Raw genomic sequence first — 25607 nt, forward strand, 5'->3', positions numbered from 1 at the left:
GACGTCACTATTTACCAGTTCATATGCAAATAAACTTTGTTTACATCCGGGCAATTTATGATGTTTCTCCATTTCTGTGCTGTTCCAAGTTTTCAAATTTTTGTTGTGGAAAATTTCGTGGAAAATGTTAGTGAACTTGGTATCTTAGCAGTATTCGACGCTCCTAGAATTATTCCTTGCTTTTCTAGCCCGTATTTAGTGGATATCTAGTTGGTCTTAGTGTATTGGAGCTGCTTGTATCGGTGCTTTTTGAAGAAGGGTTTCAACCGAAACAACGTGGCAAGCTGTGTCGACAGTGTGGTGCTGAGGTTAGACATTTTTGTTTTTATTATTTAATGTGTGAGTGTACACAAGGGGACGTACTAAACACTAAGGAACCCTTTTTGGTCTTATGTAACGATATAACGGTCTCCAATTTATCGCCACTCAAGAACACGGAGACTAAATTCAAGGCCAACGAATGTGTGCACGATTTCTTCACAGTGTTGGTGCATATTCATAAGCACAAAAACCCCTCAGAGCAGAAATATATTGTATTCAAATACGCACCTGGGAAAACAAGAGAACAAGGTAACCTTACAACCCAACCAGACATAAAATGACATTATTTGACTTATTATAACCACTGTAACCAATTTGACATAAACAAGATATGTGTTTTGAGGATTCAATCAGGAAGTTGCGAATGCTGATTCACTCTTTGTTCATTTAGGAGAACAGTGAATGACACACCTGCCCTGCTTTGAATAACAAGTGTGAATATGATCACAAGCTTATGTATTGTAACCCATTTCTCGTATAACGGTTAAATATTACGTTCCCTTTCTCTTTGTTTTTACATAACATTTTACTGACATTGGATGCACATCGGTACAGAATTAGGTAGTAAAAATCGTATTAAAAATGGACACTGCCATCTTGCCGTTTTCATTGACATTGAGGTTGTGAATACTGTAAACATAAAGACAAGTAGAGGCCATGTCAATGTCTTTCAGCGGAAGTACTATTATTTGTCCGCGTTTTCCGTTAGCTATTGTCTGCCCTTACTTGTTGACAGGTCTTCTGAACCATTTACTAGAACAGATTCTTACAAATAAAAAAAAAATCAATCAGTTTTGATGGTTGAATGATCTTATGAAAGAGTGTACGAGTATCTTTCTTATCAACAGGTAACAAAGTACAGTAGAGACCCCCTGCTTTAGTATGGAAGCAGCTCATAAAATACTACATAACAATAACATACTACAGGTATATTCTAATGAAATGTGTTGTTTACCAGAAAAGTAAAAGTTGCACACCGTGCACTACTAAAATACAACAGTATTCAGTCATCTCTATTTATAGTAATAAGCTTAAGAGTTTATTTACCACATGTCTCTGTTTATTTAGTATTGCTATTCATCATATCTAGGTAACCCTGTGGTTAGTCTTCAATACATTCATTGCACACATAAAGGCCACACTTCAGAATTCAGATGAGGATTGTATGTAAAGTCTGGGTGTGATATTATTTTGTTTGGCAGAGCACAGGAAGAGTTGGCACAGAACAAAAGAATGATCCCATGTAATCCCTATTAATTAAGATAATATTAATGTGATGACTTGGGATTGAAACATGACCCTTTAACTGACATAGAATATGGCCTATTTACATGAAGTCAAGGGTTCACTTTGGGAAAAGTTCTTTGTCTTGCAGTAGAGATTTACCCAGTTAACAAAAGCCTTTCCCTCGATTTCATGTATACAATAATATCAATGTTTGTGTTCGAACTTGTGATCATAGAACTTGTCATTTTCAAAAATATGCAACTGAAAATTCAAAAATTACAAGCAGGCACAAAAAAATGATATGCAAATGAATGCACACAGAAAAAGAGCTTCACTGCATGTCATCTGTATTTTCAGTTCAGTTAGAAAAGGCACACATTACACAAATGCAAAAAAAGCATCCCTGCTGCATTTACAGTGTATGACAGTTCAAGCTAAACCTTAATGAATTCTCCTTTAATCAAAGGTCTAGTAGTTTTATGAAAGATAAAATCAATGTTATGAAGTAACATCAAGATAAGTTACATAAAGTATAAAAACATGACTTTATTATATACTGGTACCAATATACAAATGGTATCAAATTAGTCTGGATGTCAACGTTGTCTCTAACTAAACCACAAATAGATAAAAAACAGGTCAACATGGTCTCTAACTAAACCACAAATAGATAAAGACAAATAGGTGAGTGGAGGTATAAATCATAACGACACCGTGGAGGAACTAGACTACTATCAAATGGGAGGTAAAGAAACATTTGATGATATATACAGAGAAGTAGTAGATTGTTTATGAAAATTTGATATCTTTCTTCACCATTTATTTATAAACCTATATGAAAAAATGTAAATCATATAACACTGACTACAAATACATTTACTTTCTCTTTACTTTCATCATAGTATTTTGAGCTATTGCATTGGGTGACGTCTGTGTGTCTGTTTATCCGTCCATGTGTTCACCCTCATATGTCTGGCATCCACCAAGTGATTTCAACCAAATCTGGTACAAAGGTAACATGCTACATGTATGTGATACATATGCATGTTGTTTTTGTTTCGCATCAGGATCATATATGGCAAACTGACAGCCAAATTTGTTGTTAAATTTTTCAATATGCGCAACTTGGAGGTGTAATACATAGTGACTCCATTCAAGTGCCTATACCTGTATTATTGAGTGCCTGTAAATGGTGTAATCCTGTAGACATCTCAATAAATGAATAAATAAATTAATAAATATACTAATACTTTGACCTTGAAAACATTCTTCAAGGTCAAATAACCAAATATGGATTATATGTCATAAATAAAAGCATTTTAAGTACATTTGTATTAACATTTTAATCATGACTTGGGTTTAACTGTGTGGCAAGTCACTTAATTTCATGGCCTTGCCTTGTATAGCAAAACGATGGCCATATTTGTGATAGAAAGCACATTTTGCTGGTTATCTCCAAAAGTTTTGATACATACATGTATGGACACCATTAAAGTGTTTACCCTCGCATGATCAATGATGAGCTTTCTAACGACCTACATTTGCATGACCGTGACAAACATTTGGTGATGACCAAAATTTTGCTTTCTACGTTAACTCAAGAAGTTGAACACACGAAGACACCATTTAAATGTCTATACCCTAGAAACGGTGGCTTTGTTTTTATACATTGTATCTTTGACCTCCATATTCAAGGTCAAATGGCAAATTGGTGAATAAATATGAGGGTGTGTTGCAGCTTCAGACACTGCAAATGTGCACAATAACTTTGCCATAAAAACACCAGTTTGGGAGCTCAGTCTTCAATGAAGGTTTGTCATATTTTTTTAAATGATTGTGTTCTGTAATTTTGAGAAAATGTTTTTACTTAGATTTGTCATATTAAATTGTCCTCATCTCTTGACCTTTGGGCATGCCTTTCAAGAAACAGCAAATGTGTATGTGTGGATTCTGTCTTTGTCTATAGATGTTGCTTGGTAAACAACCTCTGCAGTAAAGTATGCAAAAGAGCAAAGACGTACCTGGAGGGTCTTAAAATTGATTTAGTACCAGGCAAAACAGACCTAGGGCTTTTTTAAATTTTGAAAAGCATTTATTTCATTCATACCTGGTGAAGGGATGTGTGCCCTCTAATGATAGCCAACTTTTGCTGTTGGGAGTCAAAAATGAGGAAAAACTGTGATTTCCTGTTAGTCGCCACATAGTAAGAGATTTTGGTGCCTCACTAGAAATTGTGTGCATCAGTGGCATGGCAAATTTGCTTAGAGGGCAAACTGGATGAGAGACTACATGTATATGTATAGCAGACATGTGCATACATGTGCATGTAGCTGTGTTGAACAATTTAGTCAAATTTCAGCCATATTTGACTTCACTAGTTTGTAAACTATCTTCTGATTAATATTACTGTTTGTGGTGTCTTGAATTTAATGAAGTGTCTACACTCGCATTTGCATGTTTGAACTTTCTGTGAAGAATATGAAAATTGACCTTTTAGTTTTACATGTGTATATCAAAATCAAGCTTTATTGCAAAATTGATGTAGATGGAATTTATTCATTGAAAAAAGGACATTTGTTGTAGCATATTCAATTAATTTATACCCTGTTAAAACAGTGGTATACTATGACAGAACCCCACAGCCTCACAAAGGACAGTAGGGCATACGGAAGTTATTTTCGCGAGTGATACGATGTATCCTGCAGCAGTATTTTTACGAGCAAAAACGATCAGGGTCACCCGACATCGGCTGGTAACCTTTTGACCCCATGTGGCCTATTGTTATCAGGGTTCGCATGATCATGGAAATCCTGGAATTTAAAAAAAACAAACACCTGGAAACCCCTGGAAAAATGCTCCCTACCCCTGGAAACCCTTTGAAAATGAGCGTAATTGATTGACATTTCTGTTTGTACACTAGCAACCCACAATTTAGAACACTCCTAAATGTGGAAGTGAAATGGCGAAGCTATTTTCAAAGTCTTTTGCCAAGGTGGTGAATCAAAAATTTTGCAAACCAGAAAGTCAAACGATCATTCCATGATATACTTCGCCCACTGAACGTGTGTACATTGTATAGAAATCACTGGGCGCTGCCATGTTTGTTTTGATCTTGCGTACTTTGTATTGCTGCTGTACTGCGGTCGTCATATTGGCGACATAACATAGCCATGCATTGCAATATTGTAACAGTAGGTGTGTTAGCATGATTATCGTAACATTATAACGAGTATCAAGGCATCACTGTACCCCTAGAAATTTTTGCATTATTTGTAAGTTTGATATATCGTACAGACCACTGATGACTTAGTTCAGTTGAATTTATAGGTTGTGGAAGTACAGTTTTGACATTTATATTGAAATTTGTTTTACATGTTCTAAAAGAATAACTACTTTTTTATGTCTGTTAGTACAACATCGAGTTGAATTGAGAAATCGTGACATTCGGCAACACGTAGCACCATGCATAAACATTTGCGGTGCAAGTGATGAATGTGTTCAGTTATTCATAGCCCGTAATTTCGGTTTTTAGGTGACTTTTAAATATATTCAGATCAAACCTTATAATATTGAGAGACATACGTTATTTGTTTTATTTGTTTTACCGAATATGTCTGTATTAGACTGATGAATCCTGCGACTCAAATATTACACAATCAATGCTACAGTGGAACGAAACTACTACGTAGGGGGTAGTCTGTATTCAGACGCAGATTATGTTTTGTCGTATTCCTAAAAAACCTTCTGAAATATGTTTTATTTAAATACTAGTTGTGTGCAAATACATAAATACATAACCTATAAGTTATCAATCTAATAGTCAGTATGCACAATGCACTTACATTGTACAGAACACGTGCTCACTGAGGATTCAAAAACATAAAATATAAATTAATCCAACATCGTCTTGACTTCATGGAACGTCCTGCGCACACCATGATTTAATTCTATTAATTTCAGCGACAACAGTAATATTAAAGGTAAATTCCAAAAAGTCAAGACGACTGTTGACAGTGTACTTGGGGGGTAGAACGGAAGTCTCTCTGCTCATCTCAGAGTGAAAACAGAGGTGTACATGACTAAAGTCGATTTCAATGTGCAGGCAAACTGACACAATAAAACATGGTAAAAGTTACACTTGATCAATGTATTGCTCAAAAAAATGTAGTTTGAAAGATTGTGATGAATTGGTTGATTTAATGATGGTAGGGATAAGCTTTCTTGGACCTACAATGTAAATTTATATTCTAGCACTACTAAAAAAAATGCACTAGTGAGTGAACACGATTGTCAAGATTTTGATGGAGGTGAAGTCTAGTATCACAGTATTGACTCATAGTACTAAAATAATAAGACAATGAAGCAGAGATTAAGAGAAATGTGTAGACAAACAAATTAATATTTTCAATGTTTAAATATTGTAGCTAATGACTTTTCCATTTTGCTGATTGAAAATGAAAAATATTAATCTAATGGCTATGATGTTATTTGAAACCAACAACTACATAGAGTGTTGACTGTCTTTAAAATGTTTTGTGACATATTGTGAGAACCCTTGTTAATTACTTCTCGTCCATGTCAGAGAATTAGATGTCATTCAATAAAATTAGTTTTGATGGTCAACACGCTGGAAAATGACCCAAATCAATATGAATACCCCTTGAAAACTGACGAAAAACCCCTGGAAAGCCTTGGAATTTTTAAAACTTTTTATGCTGTAAAGAATAATGTTCATCAATGTTTAAGAGAATAGTAATAGTAGGTATATTTACGAATTAACTTGCCAAATTCTTTGAAATACATCTGGAAGGTACACTTCTTAGTCGTCCAGTATTAATAGTTTCATTATTGTTTCCTTGTTTCCTGAACATTATCAATGGTGGTGGCGTTTGCCTCAGGTTCAGATGCAGACACAAATTGCAGACAACAGATAGCAAATCCTGCTTTCCTAGTTGGATATCAGTTTCAAATAACCAGAAGAATAACTACAGTAATAAATTTACTTTCAAAATGTTTCATAGAACTTGTATAATCGTCCAGTGGCAATGTTCAAAATAACAAATACATTCAATTCATTAGTAAACTTGACGATTACATTTTAGAAGTAAATTTTTACCAACTTATCAACATCTCAGTAGTAAATACATAACCTGTTGTCATTGAAAGAGTGAAAGTTTTCAAAATTTGGTGAGAAGTGCTAACAATGAAGTTCAGCAATCACATTGATGCCCTTCCTACCTAAACAAACAAAGTTCATTTATTGTGCAATCATGCCTTATTTCATTCAAGTTGCTGTTCATCTATAAAAAAAACATAACCTTATTCTCCATTTAAAACTGGTCTATTACATTTGTACATGTACCGTATATCTTAAAATCTGCTTTCTACCAGGAGGTATTTGTTAGTACACAAAAAACTACAAGATGGGGGGAAAAAGGAGTTTAAGATATATACAAGGTTTTTGTGAAATGAATAAAACATGGACTCATTTATAATGTAATTGAATTCAGTTCCTGCTTCTGTGATGACATTTTATCTTTGTATTGGCACAGGAAATGGAAAGTAATTGTAACATTGAAGTAGCAAAGAATGATGAAGGACTGTGTAAAGAATCCAACGACTCCAAGAAACCTACTTCACCAAAACACTATTCAAAAGTAAGTTGAATATTTTAATACATATGTACTGAAATCTGTGTTGCCGAGTAGCTGTCATTTCACTCTCTCTTTACCCATCATCATAATATGTGTTTAGTGTTATAAATCTATTTAAACTCACAAGAGTATACATGTATATAAAGGGCATATTTGGTAATCTATGCAAATGCGGGAAATTCAAACTTTCGTACACAGCATTGTTACTGAGGTCTTATTTTCACCCTATATTTCTTTCCCTATGAAATATGTGACTTCTCGTTTATGTACAAACTTTTTAAAGATTGCAAATTTATGGAAAAAAACTTCGACATTATTCTCATCATTGGTGTTATAGAGCATGAAAACTAAGGAATCAGAACCTAAACCATTACTGTATGTGCCCTGGGTGATTCTGTAATGGCTTTAACATCACATAAACCTTAATGAAACAGAATCTAAAGTCGGCCACTGCATGTATGTGCTGTGGGCAACTTATAGGGCTTTAACATCACATAATGTCTGCCATAGTACAGAGGAAGACCAAACATTATTTGTACAACAAAGTGACATCAGTGTCAATATTGTGATTTCAATATCTTATGAACTGTATATCATATTACAGATTTGACTTGGACGATTTCACTAATTATTGCCTATCATAACCAGGCCCTAGTCTACAGTCGATGTAGAAACTGCAAACACACATTACAAGTCAAAGAATTTCTCAGTCTATTATATTGTTATTGAAATACTTAAAGTCTGTATTGTAGTCTAGGTTAAGGTATGTCATACTTAACCTGTGTACAAACAAATTACAAACAGTTTTATGCTAGCTGAAACAAGGTTGTTATTGGGTTTAGACTGAAGTTTATCACTCTACACCAACATGAAAACAAAATATAGATATTGCCTACTCGTGTATTCCTTTGTAAATGTCATGTGTTATATTTGATAAACATGAATACTTTGAAAAAAAGACATATACTAGGGCTCCTTAGTACTTTGTTTATATACGTGCCAACCAGTATGGGTGTTTGTATGTCAATGATACAGATACAGATAAAGGCACAGGTACAGACACAGGTAATGGTACAGATAGAGGTACAGGTACAGATATAGATATAGATATACACATGTAGGTACAGATGCAGGTAGTACTGATACAGATACAGATATAGCTACAGATACAGATACGGTACAGATACAGGTACAGATACAGGTACAGATACAGATACAGATATAGCTACAGATACAGATACGGTACAGATACGGTACAGATACAGGTACAGATACAGATACAGATACAGATACGGTACAGATACAGATACAGATACAGATACAGATACAGATACAGATACAGGTACGATACAGGTACAGATACAGATACAGATACAGGTACAGGTACAGATACAGGTACAGATACAGATACAGATACAGATACAGATACAGATACAGATACAGATATGTTAAGTCAAGTTCCATCACAGGACACATGGCAGTGTTTATGTTTATGAAGGGGTCATGTGGATAATGCAAATCCTTTTGATAGATATCCTGTGGGTGGAGGGTCTATGGATAGATTCACTCTGAGATTGATTGGAAAAAATCAAATTTGTTGCCAGAAAGTCTAGTACATGTGAATGAATGAATGAATGAATGAATGAATGTATGTATGCTTTCTAATCAGTGCAGTGGAAGCTTTCGCAGGACTTCATGTGAACTCTGGATTTGATAAACATACATGTAATCAGTGGGAACTTTCGCAGGACTTCATGTCAGCCCCAGATTTGATGAACATAGTATACTCTCCTTAGATTCACCTACATGTCAGTGAAAATGACAGTAGTTTTGGTTATGTGATTGCTTAATTCTTTTATACAGAAAATAGCAAATAGTATGATTGACCTAGGGCAGGGAAAGAAGTCTCCAGTGACGTCTTGCTTCATAAGTTGTATTATAAATGTCAATCACAACTAATGAAAATTTTCCTAAATAATGTAATTAGATTTCATTTTTACTGAAATGATGGTTAGGATTTAATTTTGCAATTCTTTGTAGGATGAGTTAGTAGAATTTTCTGAGAGTCCTGCTGCAAAGATACGACCTACTTGTCTTGCTGAAGAGTTTGATGGGTAAGTCATTTATTTATCATTATTATTATCATCATTATTATTATTATTGACTTTATTTAATCTTGATAAATTGTAACCTCTTCTTACACAACTGGAACTTTGTATGAAAAAATATACATGTACTCAGAAATGGACTTTTCTGTTTATTTCTACACATGTATATGCCATACTTCAGTTTGAACTATTATTTCACATATCTCACTTGCATATGATAATGACCCACCCGAGTATTCGAGTGTGTATTGGCAAAGTCAGTCTAGTTGATTTGTGTATGCAGAAATATGGAACCCGTTTTTCCCTGTACCTCTGAATTGTCATTTTTCGTATCAACCCCTCTGGTATAATGTTAAGACATGAATCTATTGACCCAAAATATTTGATGGCATATTAAAACATAAATGACCTTATGGAATGATTCCATGAGATTACATCGTGATCAATAAATAATGCATAGATACTCAAAAAGAAAAACCACAACAGTTTTAGCAGATGACATGATGTAATTGTAAAGATGGAATTCTAAATGCTGGTATATATGGACAAAGAACAAAATTAACCCTTTTATGTTTTGACTAACATGAAAATAAATTTTGAAAATATTGTTCTGCCCTGTAAGTAGACATTTTTCCCCAATATTGGGCTTATGTACGGAATAATAGTATTTAATTTTGTGAGATGAAATCGACATTCAAACAACTGGTTATTCATTTTGTGGTATTTTGTTATCACTTATTTCAGGAAGCACAAAGGAAGTCTATGTTAGATGTTTTGATTGTGATGATATTTTAGTTCAAAATAAACCCCATCGTTAAAAAGTGAATATAAACTCACTTGGAAATTGAAAGTGCTTATTGTGTAGTAAGGAGAATATGTTTGGCTTTATTTGTCATTTTTTTATAAGTTGTAGAATGGGGGGGGGGGGGGGGGGGGTGTAGAAATCATACTGAAAGAGTGATTCCTAGTAAATAGATATTATTAAAATACAATGAGTAATATCTATCCTGTATGTTTTATCATATTGAAATCCATCCCAGAATCATTGTCACGAAAGAGTTTTGTTCAAATTCTTACTTCATACACTTGTGTGAGTTTCCATTGTGTTTTTATCAATAGATAGTGGGATTTGAAAGGTGAACTAGAAATGTCAATTACTGAAGTGTTTTTGAAGTTATACAATTTTCCTTTCATGTGCAGTGAGTTAGGTATAAAACAGTTGCATAATGTGAAGACTTCTGAAAGATGCACTCTGATAGGTTTTGATATCTGTGGCCTGTATTATAATGATAATTTATTTCGAGTACCAGCTCATATAAAATTTAAAAAAAAAAAAAAAAATCATCACAAAACCACATAAAAACACTAAAAGACTCAAATACAGAAACAAAGTTAAAAACAATCCATCAACAATCTTTTCCAAAAGTTAATGTATCATCAATAATTGCGAAAATTCTAAAAGGAAAGTGTATTGTATAGTATATATGCTTTCCAGTCAGTTGGACTCTTCAAGTACTTCACATTAGCCCAAACATTAAATAAGAAAATGCGATTTAGACAATTTTTAAGACCCACTATTTTCCAACTGACAGATTCCAGAAAGATACCAGTTTGACATTGCATGTATTTCATTCCCTGTTTTTCACCATACTTCAGTCCTGATGGAAGATGGGATCCTGAAAGATGGCATATGAGTCAGTCGGGAAAAAGATCAAGAGGACCATCACCAATTCAGTTTATAGACAGAAGACCTAGTGATTTAGAAAGGGATATTTTTCGCAACAGACGACCTTCAGGTAAGGGTACAGAAGTAATCTGAACGATTTAGATATTATTCCCCAATATTTTTCTTCGTTCAGCCAAGCAAAATATGAGTGACCTAAGGGGTCTTTGTCACCAGAAGTCGCTAGACAAGTAGTGACAACCCTTAGGTCATGAGTATTTTCTGGCTGAATGAAGGAAAATATTGGAGAATAACATAATTATATCAGCGCTAGTAATATCAAGGAAAAATAGGGGAAAGTGAATGGAAATTTTGAACAGTTTGGTTCATATTTCGATCACAGCAGAACCAGTGACGTAGACACATATCGTGACATAGACCTGCATTGTTGTGACATAGAACGACCAGAGTATATATTCCATATTTTTGGCTTGTACATGGTATAATAATTTTTAGCCCCCAATGGGGGTACCACTCAGAGGGGGATATTACTTCAGGTGCGATCCATTTGTGTGTTCGTCCATGTATGCATCCACCTGTCTGTGTGCATGCACTCTCATACATTTGTATCTCTGGCATGCACCAGCCGATCTCAGATCTCAGCCAAACACCCACAAGCACATACATTGTGGTACTGAGTATATATTTAGTAGTTTTAGATGCACCAGTATATCTATTTAGATTGAAAACCTCAAAACTTACGTAAAAGGGGTGTAATCAATACCACAGCATCAACAAGTATGCAAAAAAGATTGCACAAAGTTTATACCCAGAAATCACTTGGTACTCATTTCACTTTGATTCACACATTCAGATGCTAAAGAGAGACTTAAGGAAGAAAGAGATGGAATTGTACTCAGCCCACAACGTCGCAGCTTTGGCCATGGATGTCAGGGCTCTATACAGAGCACATACCAACGTCGATCAGGGAGTCCGCTTGAACAGAAAGATGGTGGCGGAAACCATGGCAACAGTGGCAGCCAGTCACAGAGACGTATTGGGAGCGGGAGGCTAACCAATCGTACAAGGTCTTTGGATTATGATGACCGGGCTGATAGGAATAGCGGCAGACCGGGACGTGATCGATATGATCGGGATTATGAACATGAGAAAGATGGCAGATTTGAAAAAGATGGCAGATTTGAAAAAGATGGAAGATTTGAAAAAGACGGAAGATTTGAAAAAGATGGAAGATTTGAAAAAGATGGTAGATATGACAGATATGGGTCCAAAGATTCCAAACGATATGGTAAGTACAATAGTGATAAAGAATCTTAGTTATCATACAGTCAGTTCAATTTTATACTGAACCATTGACCTTCAATCTTTATGACAAATCATCCTTTTGAGAGTAACCACTTTGTATCTCCAAAGTAAAGTTGACCTGTAGATGGTGGTATACTCAGTAGATTATATGTGTTACATATATACTTTCCAGCGGCATGGGTAACGTGGTAGAACACTTCCAACAAAGTAGCTATGAAAATTAGTTTAAAGGTATAATGTAGTTTTCCAGAGATTTTAGGATTTTACCCTCTGAAGTTCATAGACTCCGGAGAGGTTAACTGCAAGGAGTGGTGACCAAGTAACTTCAAGTGGTCTGATTTCAATGATTTCTTTGTGGAGTGAACCGGGACCTACTTTGCATTGATAATGTAAATGAAAAGTGAGGGGTCATGATGAAAGTTCTTCAGATCTATAGAAACATAAAAATCTCCTGTTCCGTTCAACGTAGTTGATGAATGTTTCATATTGTGACAGATGGAAATTTTCTAACTCGAATGTTGATGTCGTGAGACATTATAGGTAATGGATACATGATTTCATATGTTAACAGGTCACCATGGACGCAAAGAGCCTGAACCAGAATGGTATTCAGCCGGTCCATCCAGTCAGTCTGAGACTATTGAATTACGGGGATTTAATAGGAGTGATGAACTACGCAAAGAAATACAAGAACGTAGACACATACCAGAAGGTAAGAAACTGTTAGTAGTGGTATGTCACAAGATTTAGATTGTATTTCCACACTTTTACACACACCCACACATTCTCGAACACCACACCCACGCACACTCACGCACCCACACACACTTACATGCTACACCCACACTCACACTCACACACCACACCCACATACACACACACATCCCTACCCACCTTCACATTCATGAACACATCCCACCCTCACACATGCACACCTCCCCACCCTTGCACATGTAGACATACACACAACCCACCCCACACATCCTTATCCACTCTTCCCTCCAAGAAAATGCAATGAAATTCAAAGATTCTTATGATGTCAAAAATATAATATTGTTCCACAACCTTTGTAAATTTTCTTGTCTTATTTGTAAAAAAAATCTTACTGTAAACTCATTAGCTCTACTCCAGAAATATCCATTTTCAAACTTGACTAAAAATGGTTTAATTCGGGGAATTACAGATTGCAAAGAAAAGTATCACATTTACTTTGAAAGATTCAACTTTTGTCAAATGTCAAGTACTTTGGGATTTAACCCAGAAGAGTAAAAAAACATTTCGTGAGTTTCTTGGAAATGTAGTTACATTTGTATTAATGTTGATTATATTATATCTTTCTGTAGTTATTAGTGTCAAAAATCGCAATGGTAGTTTTGAAACTCATCGGTCCAGTTCCCCTGAGACATCCCAAGACCAAGACACAAGTGCACCTACTGAAGATCAGAGCTTTGATATAAATCAGTTCTTTAATTTTAGTGATGCCATTCCGGGACTTCAGGATGTAAGTACATATACAAATAGTTCTTTCTGATCAAATTAAACTTGTATGTTTTGTTGTTTATGTTAAGGGTTGTTGATGCCCGAGTGGTTAACCCACTTGCCTCTTACCACTGCGGTCAAGGTTTGAACCCTTTCAGGGTTTGATTAAATTTACTACACTGTAAGTAAGAACAGCGTCGTTCAGTTTGACTCTACCAAACAAATGCAGGTTTTCCCCAAGTACTCCGGTTTCCTCCTGCACAAATACTGAACTCCCTACTGTTATTTGGCATTGCCTATTGGATGGTTTATAAAATAAATAATGTTTATGTTATAGAAAAGATATTAACAGATTGATTAATTTACAATTTGTGAAATTTATACAGCCTAGTAAATTTCAGTATGTGAGTATTATTGTGTGTGATGATTGGAGGAGAGCTACAAACTTATTCTATTCTAGGACATAAATTCAGCAAAATGGAAAAAACTTGTGTCTTTGTTATTAGATAAATTTATGTAATGTGTCATCTGTTTATTTGAGTTACCGTGCTGATATGTCATACATGTTGCTGTTTTTACAGATTTCGGTAACTCCAGATGTTGGAGAGGTATCACAAACCAGTAGGTTCAGTCAGTGGTTCTCATCTGGTGGTGGTAATCCTAGTCATAGTAGTAGTCACAGTGGAAGTAGAAGATCAACACCTCATGAAGAATTAGAGTCTTTACATGGTAACTACTTTATTTTGTATTCCAACATAGATGTTACATGTTTTAATGATAGTGATACATGAGATGGCAAGCTAATCATTGGGCAATCTCAGAATACAATAAGACACACTTGCTACAATACTTTTGTATTGTTGACTGCTTGTATTGTTATCAGTTAAAATAACAATAGAAGGCATCAATAATGCTTTTATTAGAAGTTGCCAAGCAAGGCCTGCATGTCAGGAACTGATGCCAGCTGTGTATTTGAGAAGTGAAAGTACAAATATGTAAATGAAACCAATGCAGTTTATGTTTTTCATTATACGAGCTTATATTAGACACAATGAATTCATACAGTATCCTTTCCTAAATTATACTTCTGAAGTTTGTATAATGATATATTTTAGACTGCATCCTTGTACAAATGAAGCATCAGTTAGATGTCTGCAACGCAACACACTGCAATACTATGAATGCAACACAACACAATACCACAATGCAACGAAACACAGCACAACATAACACAACACAAAACAACGCAACACAACACAACACAACATAACACAACACAACACAACACAATACAACACAACACAGCCCACTGTATTCTGTTGGCATTCGTAGAACAATCTGATACGACAGTGTGTTTCTATTTTGATCTCACAGCAGAACTTTCAAGGATTAACATTGTACCATCACCGGAAGCGTCAGTATTCTTACCAATCACACCACCAGACAATAAAGAAAGACAACAAGCATTTCTGGAGATGTTACACAAAGCCAACATCAATCCGTATGTAAATAGTAATTCTGCTGAAAAGACCACTGATGGCAAAGCACCTGGTAAGTCATACAGATACAATTTATGATGTAAATAATTACAAAAATGGTTCAAATGTTTGACTCGTTTTGACTCAATGGTCCTTCTCAGGGATACAATTTTATATCTTTCATATTAAACTAATACCATTATTCTAGTGATTTCCTTGTATTTCTAATTCTTATAAACAGTGTTTTTGCTAAAGGCAGTAAATAGGTACAATCTACGGGGGGTTCCCATGTCATTTTACCAGGGTTCCCAAACAAAATTATTGTTACTGGGGTCCCCAACCTTAGCAAAAACACTGTAACAGTTATAAATATACAATTTATACAGAAAGATGAGATATATAATATATTTTTGTTCAATCAAAAAGCGTACATGTATATAAGTGGTGATGGGGTGGTGTGTATGTGGAATGGGGGTGGGGGTGGGTTAGTTCCTTGTTAGATCAATCTGTTACCTGTATTGTTAAAGATTATAATCATAGAAGCATAGAGTTACATATACTTTCCATGTATCCTTCTGAAGACCTGACATACCAAGATAAGATTTGAAAAGTACAAATAGACAAGAAATGTGATGTTATTTTTTGTTTTGTTTTGTAGTTATTGATAACAAGCCGAAGAGTGTGAGTGAACTGGAGGCTGAACTGAAGGAACTAGTGATTGGCAACAACAACATTAGAAAACCAACACATCCAGTTGTTATTACACATGTGCAGAGACCAACACCACCACCAATGACACAGAAAGGTGACAGACAACCAGGCAATGAAGACTTAGGCTTAGGCAATGGAGGCATGTCAGCATTTGATAAGTTGGTATTCTCCATGAAAGCAACTGGTAATTTACCATCACAAACAAAGACTTTGGTGAGTACTCAGTTTTTTTATCTTCAAAATCTTAGCTGCTTCAGAGTTTTATCGAGGCATTTTTTTTTTAGTGTTTTCTTGTTGTTTTTGGACTTATTATTCAGAACACTGCAGTTGAGGAAAGGTGGATTGATAGTTGACCATCATGCCTTGCAAATAAAGTCATTAAAGCTTCTTTAGTAGTGTAGAAATCAACAAATGGTATTAAAAAACCACTAAACTACATCATACGATAGAGATTTGTCAAGAAGTTAGATAAATTATTTGTGGTCCAATGACTAGTAATTATATAGATAAGGATAAACTGAATCAAATGAACAAATAAAAAACAAAGAACATAACAGAAAAATTGCCCGAAATGTTAATAAAAGAAATCACGATCTGAACAGACTTAATATTTGGTATGTTGTGAATTAGATTCAAAGATAATGGTGCATCAAGATTTAGATCGTAAATTTCTTAATAAGATAATGTACATGTACTTAAGGCTTTAACAAGTATTTTATCTTTCTATCTTCAGCTAAAGTCTGATGGACGTCCTTTGTCACCGTTGGATGTGGCAGGAAATCCACAAAATAGACGACCTAAGCTGAACGGACCAGGTCCTGAACCAGAAGTTCTGATACGTCCACCATCAGTCCCAACTCCCCCAAAACAGGATATCCCAATAACACTTCAAAAACCTGAACCAAGAATGCCCCAGCAAAAGCTGTCCCCTCCACCACTACAAATCCCTATGCCACAGATGGGTCGATTAACACCCACATTTTCTCAGAAAGAACTTCTACAGGAACTTGTCAAAAACAATCAGATGTCCTCTACAAGACCTCTGTCTTCTCCTGCAAGACCTCTGTCACCCAATTTCTTTGCTGTCAATCAGCTGAAACCAACACCTCAGCAGCAGCAACAGATGTTGAAGAACATGACGCAAAGGTAACAGGCAAACTTTCTCAAGTTACTTATTAAGATAAGTGTATAGTACTCCAAGGTAACAGAGAACTTTCTTAAGTTACTTATCAAGGTAAATGTACAGTTGAAGGTAACAAACTTTCTCAAGTTACTTATCAAGATAAATGTATAGTTGAAGGTAACAGACAAACTTTCTCAAGTTACTTATCAAAATAAATGTATAATCAAAGGAAACAGACAAACTTTCTCAAATTACTTTTGGAAATAAGTGCAGTTTATGACAAACTATGAGCGCAGTGTGGCCAACAAGGACATGAAATTGTATCTTAAAATTTTTTTTTCCACAAAACCATTTGTAAGATTTATCGCATGACGTTAGTGTTGTGTGACATATATGTCCATAAAATTGTTTTCTAGGTAAAGTAGTTACTGGGGCTTTAAAATACACTCATAATGTGTTCATGTATGTTGTCACAGATATTTTGTTTCGAACTTCATAATGTTGCCAAGCCAGGAGTTATTTAGAGTACTGTTGCAACAACAACAAGCTGCAGCCATCATAAATGTTGACTAATTTCTTTATATCTCAAACTTTGTAGTAGGGCAATATCACCAAGCCAGGAGTTATTGGGAGCCCTGTTAAAACAACAACAACAAGCTGCAGCTATTCAAAGACCACAGTCTCCACAAGAATTCCTACAGCAAATGTTAGGACAAGCACAATCAACTCCAAGGGGACCATCACCAGCTCCGCTCAGTAAGTATTGATAATTAATATTGAACAAGCTGAAATAAAGCATTTGTAGTCTTTTGGTGCAGGAAGTAATTTCTGATAGGCTGGTAGATCTGACTTCCTCAGTTTTTTTGCAAATTAAGAATTACCGAACCAAAATTGTTAACCCCAATGCCATTGCTGGTATTTTGTAAAGAATGTATTCCAAGTTCATTGCCTTTTGAAATTATACCACATTATCGTTGGGGAGTATGTCTTTGACAAAGTAGAGGACTTGTTATAAAACATGGGAAATGCAGCTTCTGTGTTACTTGGGTTCTGTAACCTCATCAAAAACATTGAATCTGTAATTATGTCCGTAAATTTTACCACGTTTCCCATCTCGTTATGCGCAGTTTTGAAACATCTGAATGTTAACTGATGGCATAGTAATACTGGATAGTTCTTTAGGTTTTCATAAAGTTGTCTCCAAAGAAGTCCAGTGATATGAGTTCAGTGTTAATGCAGGAGAAAACTGGAGAAAATCAGTATTGTTTGGTAGAGTCAAACTGAATGACACTTCTTACTTACAGTGTGGTAAATTAATTTAATGAAACCCAAACCATGGCTTGAAGCCAGACTGCAGTCATAAGCGGCTAGTGGTTTAACCACTCGGCCATGACATAAGTGTTACATAACACAATCATCTTCATTTAGTACATAGACATCCCACTAGAGATAAATGAATAAAATATAGCCATTTTCACATTCAAACACAGACATCCCACTATCAGGGGGAAGAGCGACATCACCGCTGCCATGTGGACCTATGCCAGTGCCACCGCCATCTCCTATAGGACCATCTCCAATGGGACCTACAGCACCACCTAATACACCACAGAGTAGAACACCAGTGATACCACGGGTCCCATCGCCTCAAGATTTAGTGGCACATACCCAGAGTATCTATCAACAAGCTTTAATTAAAAAACAATTAGAAGTACAGAAAGAGAAATACCTAGCTAGAGAAGCAGCAAGGTAAGTTGGAACATGTTATTCCTAACACTGAAAACTTAGCCAGAAAGATCTGTCATTGTTTCCGCTTTATACATGTATGTGATATGCTCAAACCCATATGAGCAATCGTGGTGGTGTAGTCAGTGATTACATGAGCAGACCAGCAACTCAGACTATAACAGAAATTTAATTTGAAAAATAGGCACTGTTACTGCAGATAGCACGTTGTGAATATTATTATCAATATTTTATTCCTGGTATAAGAACAGTGGCATCTTTCTGTACTTCATAACTGGCTACTTTTTTCTATATCTGTTTATATAGTCTCTAAACATAACATTAACAGGCTAGTTTATCAAATGGCTAGCGTTAGATAAAACCTGTTCAGTTTCTGAAGTTCATGGTACTAAGCTTTCAACATGACATATCAGGTCTGGTCAGGTCAGGTCAGTCATGTATCAGGGCATTGTTTTCTGACATACTTGGGGTTCTCCCCAGTCTTTTTATAGCATATTGTAAACAGATCTAAGTCAGTATAACTATATGTTCATTGTTTTATACCATAATTCAAGTCTCAGTTGAACACTGCATGCTGACAACATGTTGTCTTTTTATTTCACAGAGGTAAATCTCCAAATCCTACTGTTCAAAATATGATGCAAATGCCATGTGAAAAACAGCAGGTTTGTCTCTCCCCATCTGCTATCCAAAAGGTAAGTATTTCATCTCCCCTCCCCTTCCCCATCTTCCCCACTTATTATTAATGATCATACCATATGCCAATAGGTCATCTTAATTTTTGTAACGGCTTTAAATAGGTAAAATATGTAAACTATCCCACATTTTGTTGGGTTTCCTTTGCATTATACTGTAGTTGTTTCTATTTTGGTGCATGAAAATTTGGTGGAATGGCAATTTAAGACATGTCAGGTGGACTTTAATTTGGTAGACAGTGCAAGGGTAAAGTAGGCACTACTTGTACTTGGAAATATCTTACCCAGTCAGTCCACAGTATCCAGTGCAGCTGCTGTTGTTGACACCTTTCACAACAGTTGACTATAGAAATAGGACAACTCGTAAAGTATGTTACTGGGACTTATTTCAGCAGAAAAAAGCTTTTGCACCTATTCAGTTCAAATAAATCTAGCGCCGAAAAAACATACGACTACAGTAATACAATATAAGGGATAGTACATCAAATAAACCCAAGATATCTCTGTCAGTTAACATATACCTAATTGTGTATTGATGTGACCACACTGATATGTATTGAATGAGTAACTAATATGCATGACAGTGTTTACGAGAATGTAAAGTCGATCGACACTGGTGCACATTTTTGTCATTAATACCGATTTTAACCACTCCCCAGAATAACAGTTAGTAATCTTTGATTTTCTTACCCAACCTTTTAGATCATGTCTTGTGATTATTATGTCCTCACATCTGAACCATATTTTGAATGAGTGTACAACTTTTTTCTGATTTCACAAAGCAGAGTACACCAAGTATGTTCCCAGCCTTCACTCCAACGTCAGTCATTCGTAAAATGCACGAGACCAAAGCCGAACAACAGACAAATGAGATATTGAGTCCACAACAAGGCTTCATGAACACTGCCAACAAAATGATGATTCCACAGCCACAACTACAGACACCACCACAGGTGCCAAAGCCAATGGAACAACCCAGACGTGAGTACTTTACTCTTATTTTTATGCTAGCAAAGCTTATATTGTCGGAACCTTTGAATATTAAGCAGAATGGACGTAAATCTGAAAATGTTATCCAAAGAAAATCTTACCATTAAAAATATTTGTAGTAAACAAAACTAGATAATGAACTGAGTTTTATGCCCTTTGTCATCAAGTGTTGTGCTCTTTGTCATCAAGTGTTGTGTTGTCTGCAATTGCAAGTTTAGTGCTATTTGTCTAGTTTTATACTTATTGTCATCAAGTGTTGTGCTCTTTGTCAGCAAGTTTTGTGTTCTTTGTCATCAATTTTTGTGTGTTGTGAGTGGTATACTATAACCACTGGCATTGTTTTCAGGGGTTATCATTTATAGAAATATATTGAGTATGTATTTCATATTCAACAGCTATGATGATGTCACCTCAACGTCAACCAATGAGAAATGAGATTTGTCACAAACCAGAGGCATCACCAAAGCATGAGCCTATGAGGAGTAACCCAATACCTATACCGATGCCAATGCATCAGACACCGTCACACCCTCCAGTCAGGGTGCTTCACAATCAAATGCGTCAACCAAACAGAGACACTGCTGAGACCAGTGGAGATATAGATTACAATAGAATACGAGAAGTACAGCTGCAGCAGCAACAAAAAGCAGCAGCAGCTGTTGATGGACAAAACAACCCAAGTGTTGTACCAACAGGACCAGTACAAATGCAGAACCGTCCAATGGGACAACCTCAACTGCCTGTCCCATTACTACAACGTATGCCAGTGCAGCCAGGACAGGGTCCACCTAATAGTCCAGGAGTTTACCCACCAATGATGCGTGGAATGTACCCTGGTGGTATGAACCCTAACGTGAGGAATATGTCTCCCATGCAGATGCAACAGGTAAGCCACTTCACAAAAACAAATTTCGTCTTCAGTGTCCAGTAAGAAAAGGCTACAGGTAAGCCACGTATACCTTCTGTGACTTAAGCCTGCAATACTTGTACATATATCTTCTGTGACTTGAGTCTGCAATACTTGTAACTGGGGTATTATTTGTTCAATCAGACAACCAACAATATATTCACTGAAAATTGTTTAAAATACCAATAATTAGACATTATACATGTTAGAGGTTTTAATTTATCTACAAATTGTTCAGCAATAAGTTGAAATTGTGATTCGTTAGGGCGTTGATTTTTGGGTGGGGACTAAAAAATCAATTTGATTGGATATATTGCACCAAATTATGTGTAGTGTTACACAAATGTGTTTACCCGCAGTTGATTCAATACTCTTGATCCTAACTGCTCAGACTCCAGAAACTGACACATTTTAGTTTGTTGAAATGCAGATTTATTATTTGTCAATTGTTGATCCTAATTTATGGTACAAAACAATACAATACGATATATTTTATTACCCAATCAAAAAGAGAAGAGGAAAATGACATCAGAAACATAAATACCAAAGAAGCAAACAATCAGATCGGATAATAGGAGTCAGGAAAAAGTGATACTAATTTTGTCTGACCCCAGAAAACAGTAAATAATGGTACAAGTTTAGGGTGTAAATAAATATACAAAATGTAGCTCTACCCTCAATCCCCTGATTATCTGATTCTGAAAAGCAGTATTTAGTTTCATGGATTGTCATTCAGTATAATTACTATAACTGTGATTTACAGGGTTCTGGACCTGGACCCCGACCCATGCAGCAAGTTGGCAACGTGTTACCAATGCTGATGAACTCTAGGGCACCATTCCCAGTCACGTCAACAGGACAGCTTCAACCCAATGCTGCTGCCATTGCAGCTATGGCTGCTATGCAAGCACAAGCAGGACTGCAACGAAGCCTGTCGCAGCAGACACAGAATGTGCCTAGACCAGGTGAGCAAAAACACATAGAAATAGATACCAAAAGACTGCTTCTGTATATACTCTTATGGATGATACAAGCCATGCAATGGGAAATGGGCAATAGACCTATTGCTAGTTTCAAGATGCATCACGCTTCTCCCCATACAGTGGCATATTTTCTGTACATGCTGGGGGGTTAGCATGCTCTACTCAGGGGCATGGGTAATACCTAACTGTACCCTGTTTTTACCAGTAAAATCCTTCTCTGAGTCATTGAACGGATAATAGCAAAAGCTAGTCCAGCCAACTTATATTGTTATCTTTTTTTGTAGTCTTTCATGTGCAACCTAACATGTCTCACTTGAAGTACTTTTTATTTGTTATCAACAGATATGCCAAACACACCTCCCCTTGGAAGTTCAACTGGGAACTTTTCCTCACTAGCGCAGAGGTCCCAGTCCCCAGTCAACCTGACCAAGTGGTTTGGTAATGATATGCTGCAGCAACCACTGCCTCAAATGCCTCCAATGTTACACCACGGACAAAATGTGTTTTCAGTGGAAGACATAGAATGTCACCCTTGATCAACCCAAAACTGTTTAAGACCTCAGTTGTCACCCTTGTGACAAGCTCAGTAACCATTGAGGACCTTGTATGTCATCAGTGACTGGTTCAGGAACTGTTCGATACTGACATGGCATGACGCCACTGATAAGTGTAAAAACTGTTGAAGACACCAAATGATCAGCGACTGACTCAGCTCAGAAACTGTACGTGTCACCAGCAATCAGCTCAGAAACTGTGGTATAGCAATATGAAAATAATGGAACACACAGTGAATAAAATAAACTATTGCCCAGTTAAGTTTGGAAGAAAAAAAAAAGAAAAAGAAAAATATAAAATTAATGTGACAAGTTGTCAAACTTTGTTTTTTGTGTAGTGTTTCAATAATTGGAGCCAATTTGGCACAAAAGTCTCTTTTTTTGTTACTATTCATTCACTTTCAGATAAAGATAAAAAAATATCTATGAAACGTAATGTACATGTTTCTTGAGTCTTGTGAAATTGTTCAAATTTTCTGGGTGCTTCATTCTCTGTTTTCTTGATGTCCGTATATTAACAGCAATAAATGTTGCTTTGAGATCTAGGATTTTGAAAAAAGTTGGATTCAAAAAAGTTATCCAGTGATTTTTTTCTTACATTTACAGCCCCCTCATATTTCTTATTGGAGGTGTTTATCATATGCAGTACCTTGTAATGTGGTCTTGTATTCGAAATGAACAAAGAGTATTGATATATTGCGTTATTTTTCAAAATTTTCATATTGTCTTTAAGTTTTTGTCTGTAAATATGTTTTTTTTTTCCCTCAACCAGTCAGTTGAAAATTTATCTAGAGTGTGAAGACTTAATGTTGTTACGAGGTACAAAACTTGTGTAAAAAAGAAAACCAAAAAAATATATAAGATTGATATTTGACCTTTCTTTTTTTCATCATAGTTTTTTTTTCTGTCATTTTTTTGTGGCCTTTTGATAGCAGAATATAAGAAGATGAAAACATTATTGAAAAATGTGAATTTAACATTTATCATGTCCGAGTCCAAATGTGTATTCCATAAAAAATTGTTTCAGTGATTGTTTTCACCTAGCTTGGCATTACCTTGTTATTAAGGGATGGTTTAAATGACTCAAAATTTACCACATAGAGAGTTAAGTCATCATTGTTTATAGATAACATCATAGAGAATGCCAAAGGAAAGACAAATATCTGCATAAAAATTATGTGTGTGAGGCAAAGTTGACCTCGTTCGTTTATTTCATTTTTGTATTCTGTAAGCCAAATGTTTATAACTACATGTGTTCTTGTTTTCATTATGCCTAATCATTTTTGTTTCTTTTGAAGTATTACATCTTAATAAATGTGTTTAAAAAGTCACTCCAGCAAATTAGCAATGTGGCTAGGTCTGTATTAGTAACACAATCATGTCTGTCTTTGTCATTTTCATAGATATTTGTGGTATTCAATGTACTCCTTCCTTCGTGTTAATAGCTGGATTTTCATACATTGGACGTATCAGTTGATGTGTGTAGAAGTTGATCAGCTCATATCATCATTTTTTGAATCGAGTTCACGTTCAGGTGTCAATCGCCATGACAACATAGATTTACAACCAAAACAAATCAACTAGTAACTTGGACTTCCACAGTTGCATCTTGTGCTGTATGAAACAAAACTGAAATATTTAGAGAAGTTTAACCATACAGAATTAGGATGTTGATCAAGTTTGTTACTTCTCACCTAGATAGACGTACATGGTATGCATACCACATAAACCTGCTGTTGGTCATTCACAAGCTATATGCTGAATAGAAATCTGTTAAGTAGGCACGTGTATGAGATACTTTTAGGTGTCCAAGGGATGTTAAAGGTTTATGACAGTATTTCATTGGCTGTTGTTATTAGTTATGACAGTAATTGCTTGGCAGTTATCAATTAGTCAATACATTTAATAATTTTAGGTGCCGCATGTCCAGGTCACAGACAAAGAATCTGTAATGGCAACACCAGTATTTGATATGCCATGGTTGCAAGTCGGTGTATTAAAATTTGTTTTGAGGTATCCCATGGTGATCCATATGCCATGGTTGCAAGTCTGCGTATTAGTTTTTTTTTTTTTTTTTTTTTTTTGGGGGGGGGGGGGGGGGGGGGTATCCCACACAATGACCTCTACCAGTATGCCATCACAGTTCATAAAGTCTCCCTACCAATAGTGAAGTGCCACAGGTGTAGGTCTGTGCATTAAATATGTTTTTAGTTATCCCATGGATTGACTTCCACTTTGAATACCATCACAGTTCACACAGTTCTAGTTGTATTTGATTGACAATATTGATACATGTCAAAACTTGTTGATGTCTAGGGATTGACATTAAGTCATCAATAACAGAAATTTATATTTGGAAATTGTTCCTAGTTGATATATTTTGGTTGTAACACAGTAATAACCATTATGGAAAATAAAAATTAAAAATATGGTTATTTGTAACAAGACGATATTCACTTTAATTATGGTACAGTACAATTTGTAAATTTGTAAACACACAGTATGTTTCCCTGGCTGTGCTTTTCTGTTGTCGTTGTAGAGACAAGTGTGATCAAATTTGTACTACCCTTCCTTCCTACACTTCACAAGTAACTCCAAGGCTGACACAGCCTTCCAACATAATGTCAGATGTTTACAGAGAC

General features: G+C 35.7%; 1 protein-coding gene across 3 annotated transcripts; it reads left to right on the forward strand.

Annotated features, from left to right (window-relative positions):
* The first annotated feature begins 59 nt into the window (after positions 1–59).
* On the forward strand, positions 60–25060 carry LOC144448766 (uncharacterized). Of its 3 annotated transcripts, XM_078139044.1 has the most exons (19): positions 60–308; positions 7101–7205; positions 9243–9316; positions 10967–11106; positions 11848–12150; positions 12238–12294; positions 12871–13011; positions 13643–13800; positions 14360–14507; positions 15156–15329; positions 15915–16180; positions 16701–17113; positions 17692–17846; positions 18581–18839; positions 19441–19531; positions 20314–20512; positions 20917–21407; positions 22192–22393; positions 22754–25060. In XM_078139044.1, the coding sequence occupies exons 2-19, from the start codon at positions 7104–7106 to the stop codon at positions 22945–22947; spliced, it is 3567 nt and encodes a 1188-aa protein (XP_077995170.1). In that variant the 5' UTR covers positions 60–308; positions 7101–7103; the 3' UTR covers positions 22948–25060. The 3 variants fall into 3 exon arrangements, with proteins under 3 accessions (XP_077995170.1, XP_077995168.1, XP_077995169.1); XM_078139042.1 differs by having other exon boundaries at positions 11848–12282; positions 15153–15329; positions 17689–17846; XM_078139043.1 differs by having other exon boundaries at positions 11848–12282; positions 15153–15329; positions 17689–17846; positions 20317–20512.
* The last annotated feature ends 547 nt before the right edge of the window (positions 25061–25607 follow it).

This window comes from Glandiceps talaboti, chromosome 18 (genome assembly GCF_964340395.1).
Source record: "Glandiceps talaboti chromosome 18, keGlaTala1.1, whole genome shotgun sequence".
In the NCBI taxonomy this organism is placed as follows: Eukaryota; Metazoa; Hemichordata; class Enteropneusta; family Spengelidae; genus Glandiceps; species Glandiceps talaboti.

Bases quoted from the DNA above. Each gene is read 5' to 3' on its own strand.
- LOC144448766 (XM_078139042.1), top strand. From the start codon at position 7,104: ATGGAAAGTAATTGTAACATTGAAGTAGCAAAGAATGATGAAGGACTG. The intron at 7,206-9,242 runs GTAAGTTGAATA...AATTCTTTGTAG, and splicing joins CACCAAAACACTATTCAAAA to GATGAGTTAGTAGAATTTTC. The intron at 19,532-20,313 runs GTAAGTATTTCA...GATTTCACAAAG, and splicing joins CCCCATCTGCTATCCAAAAG to CAGAGTACACCAAGTATGTT.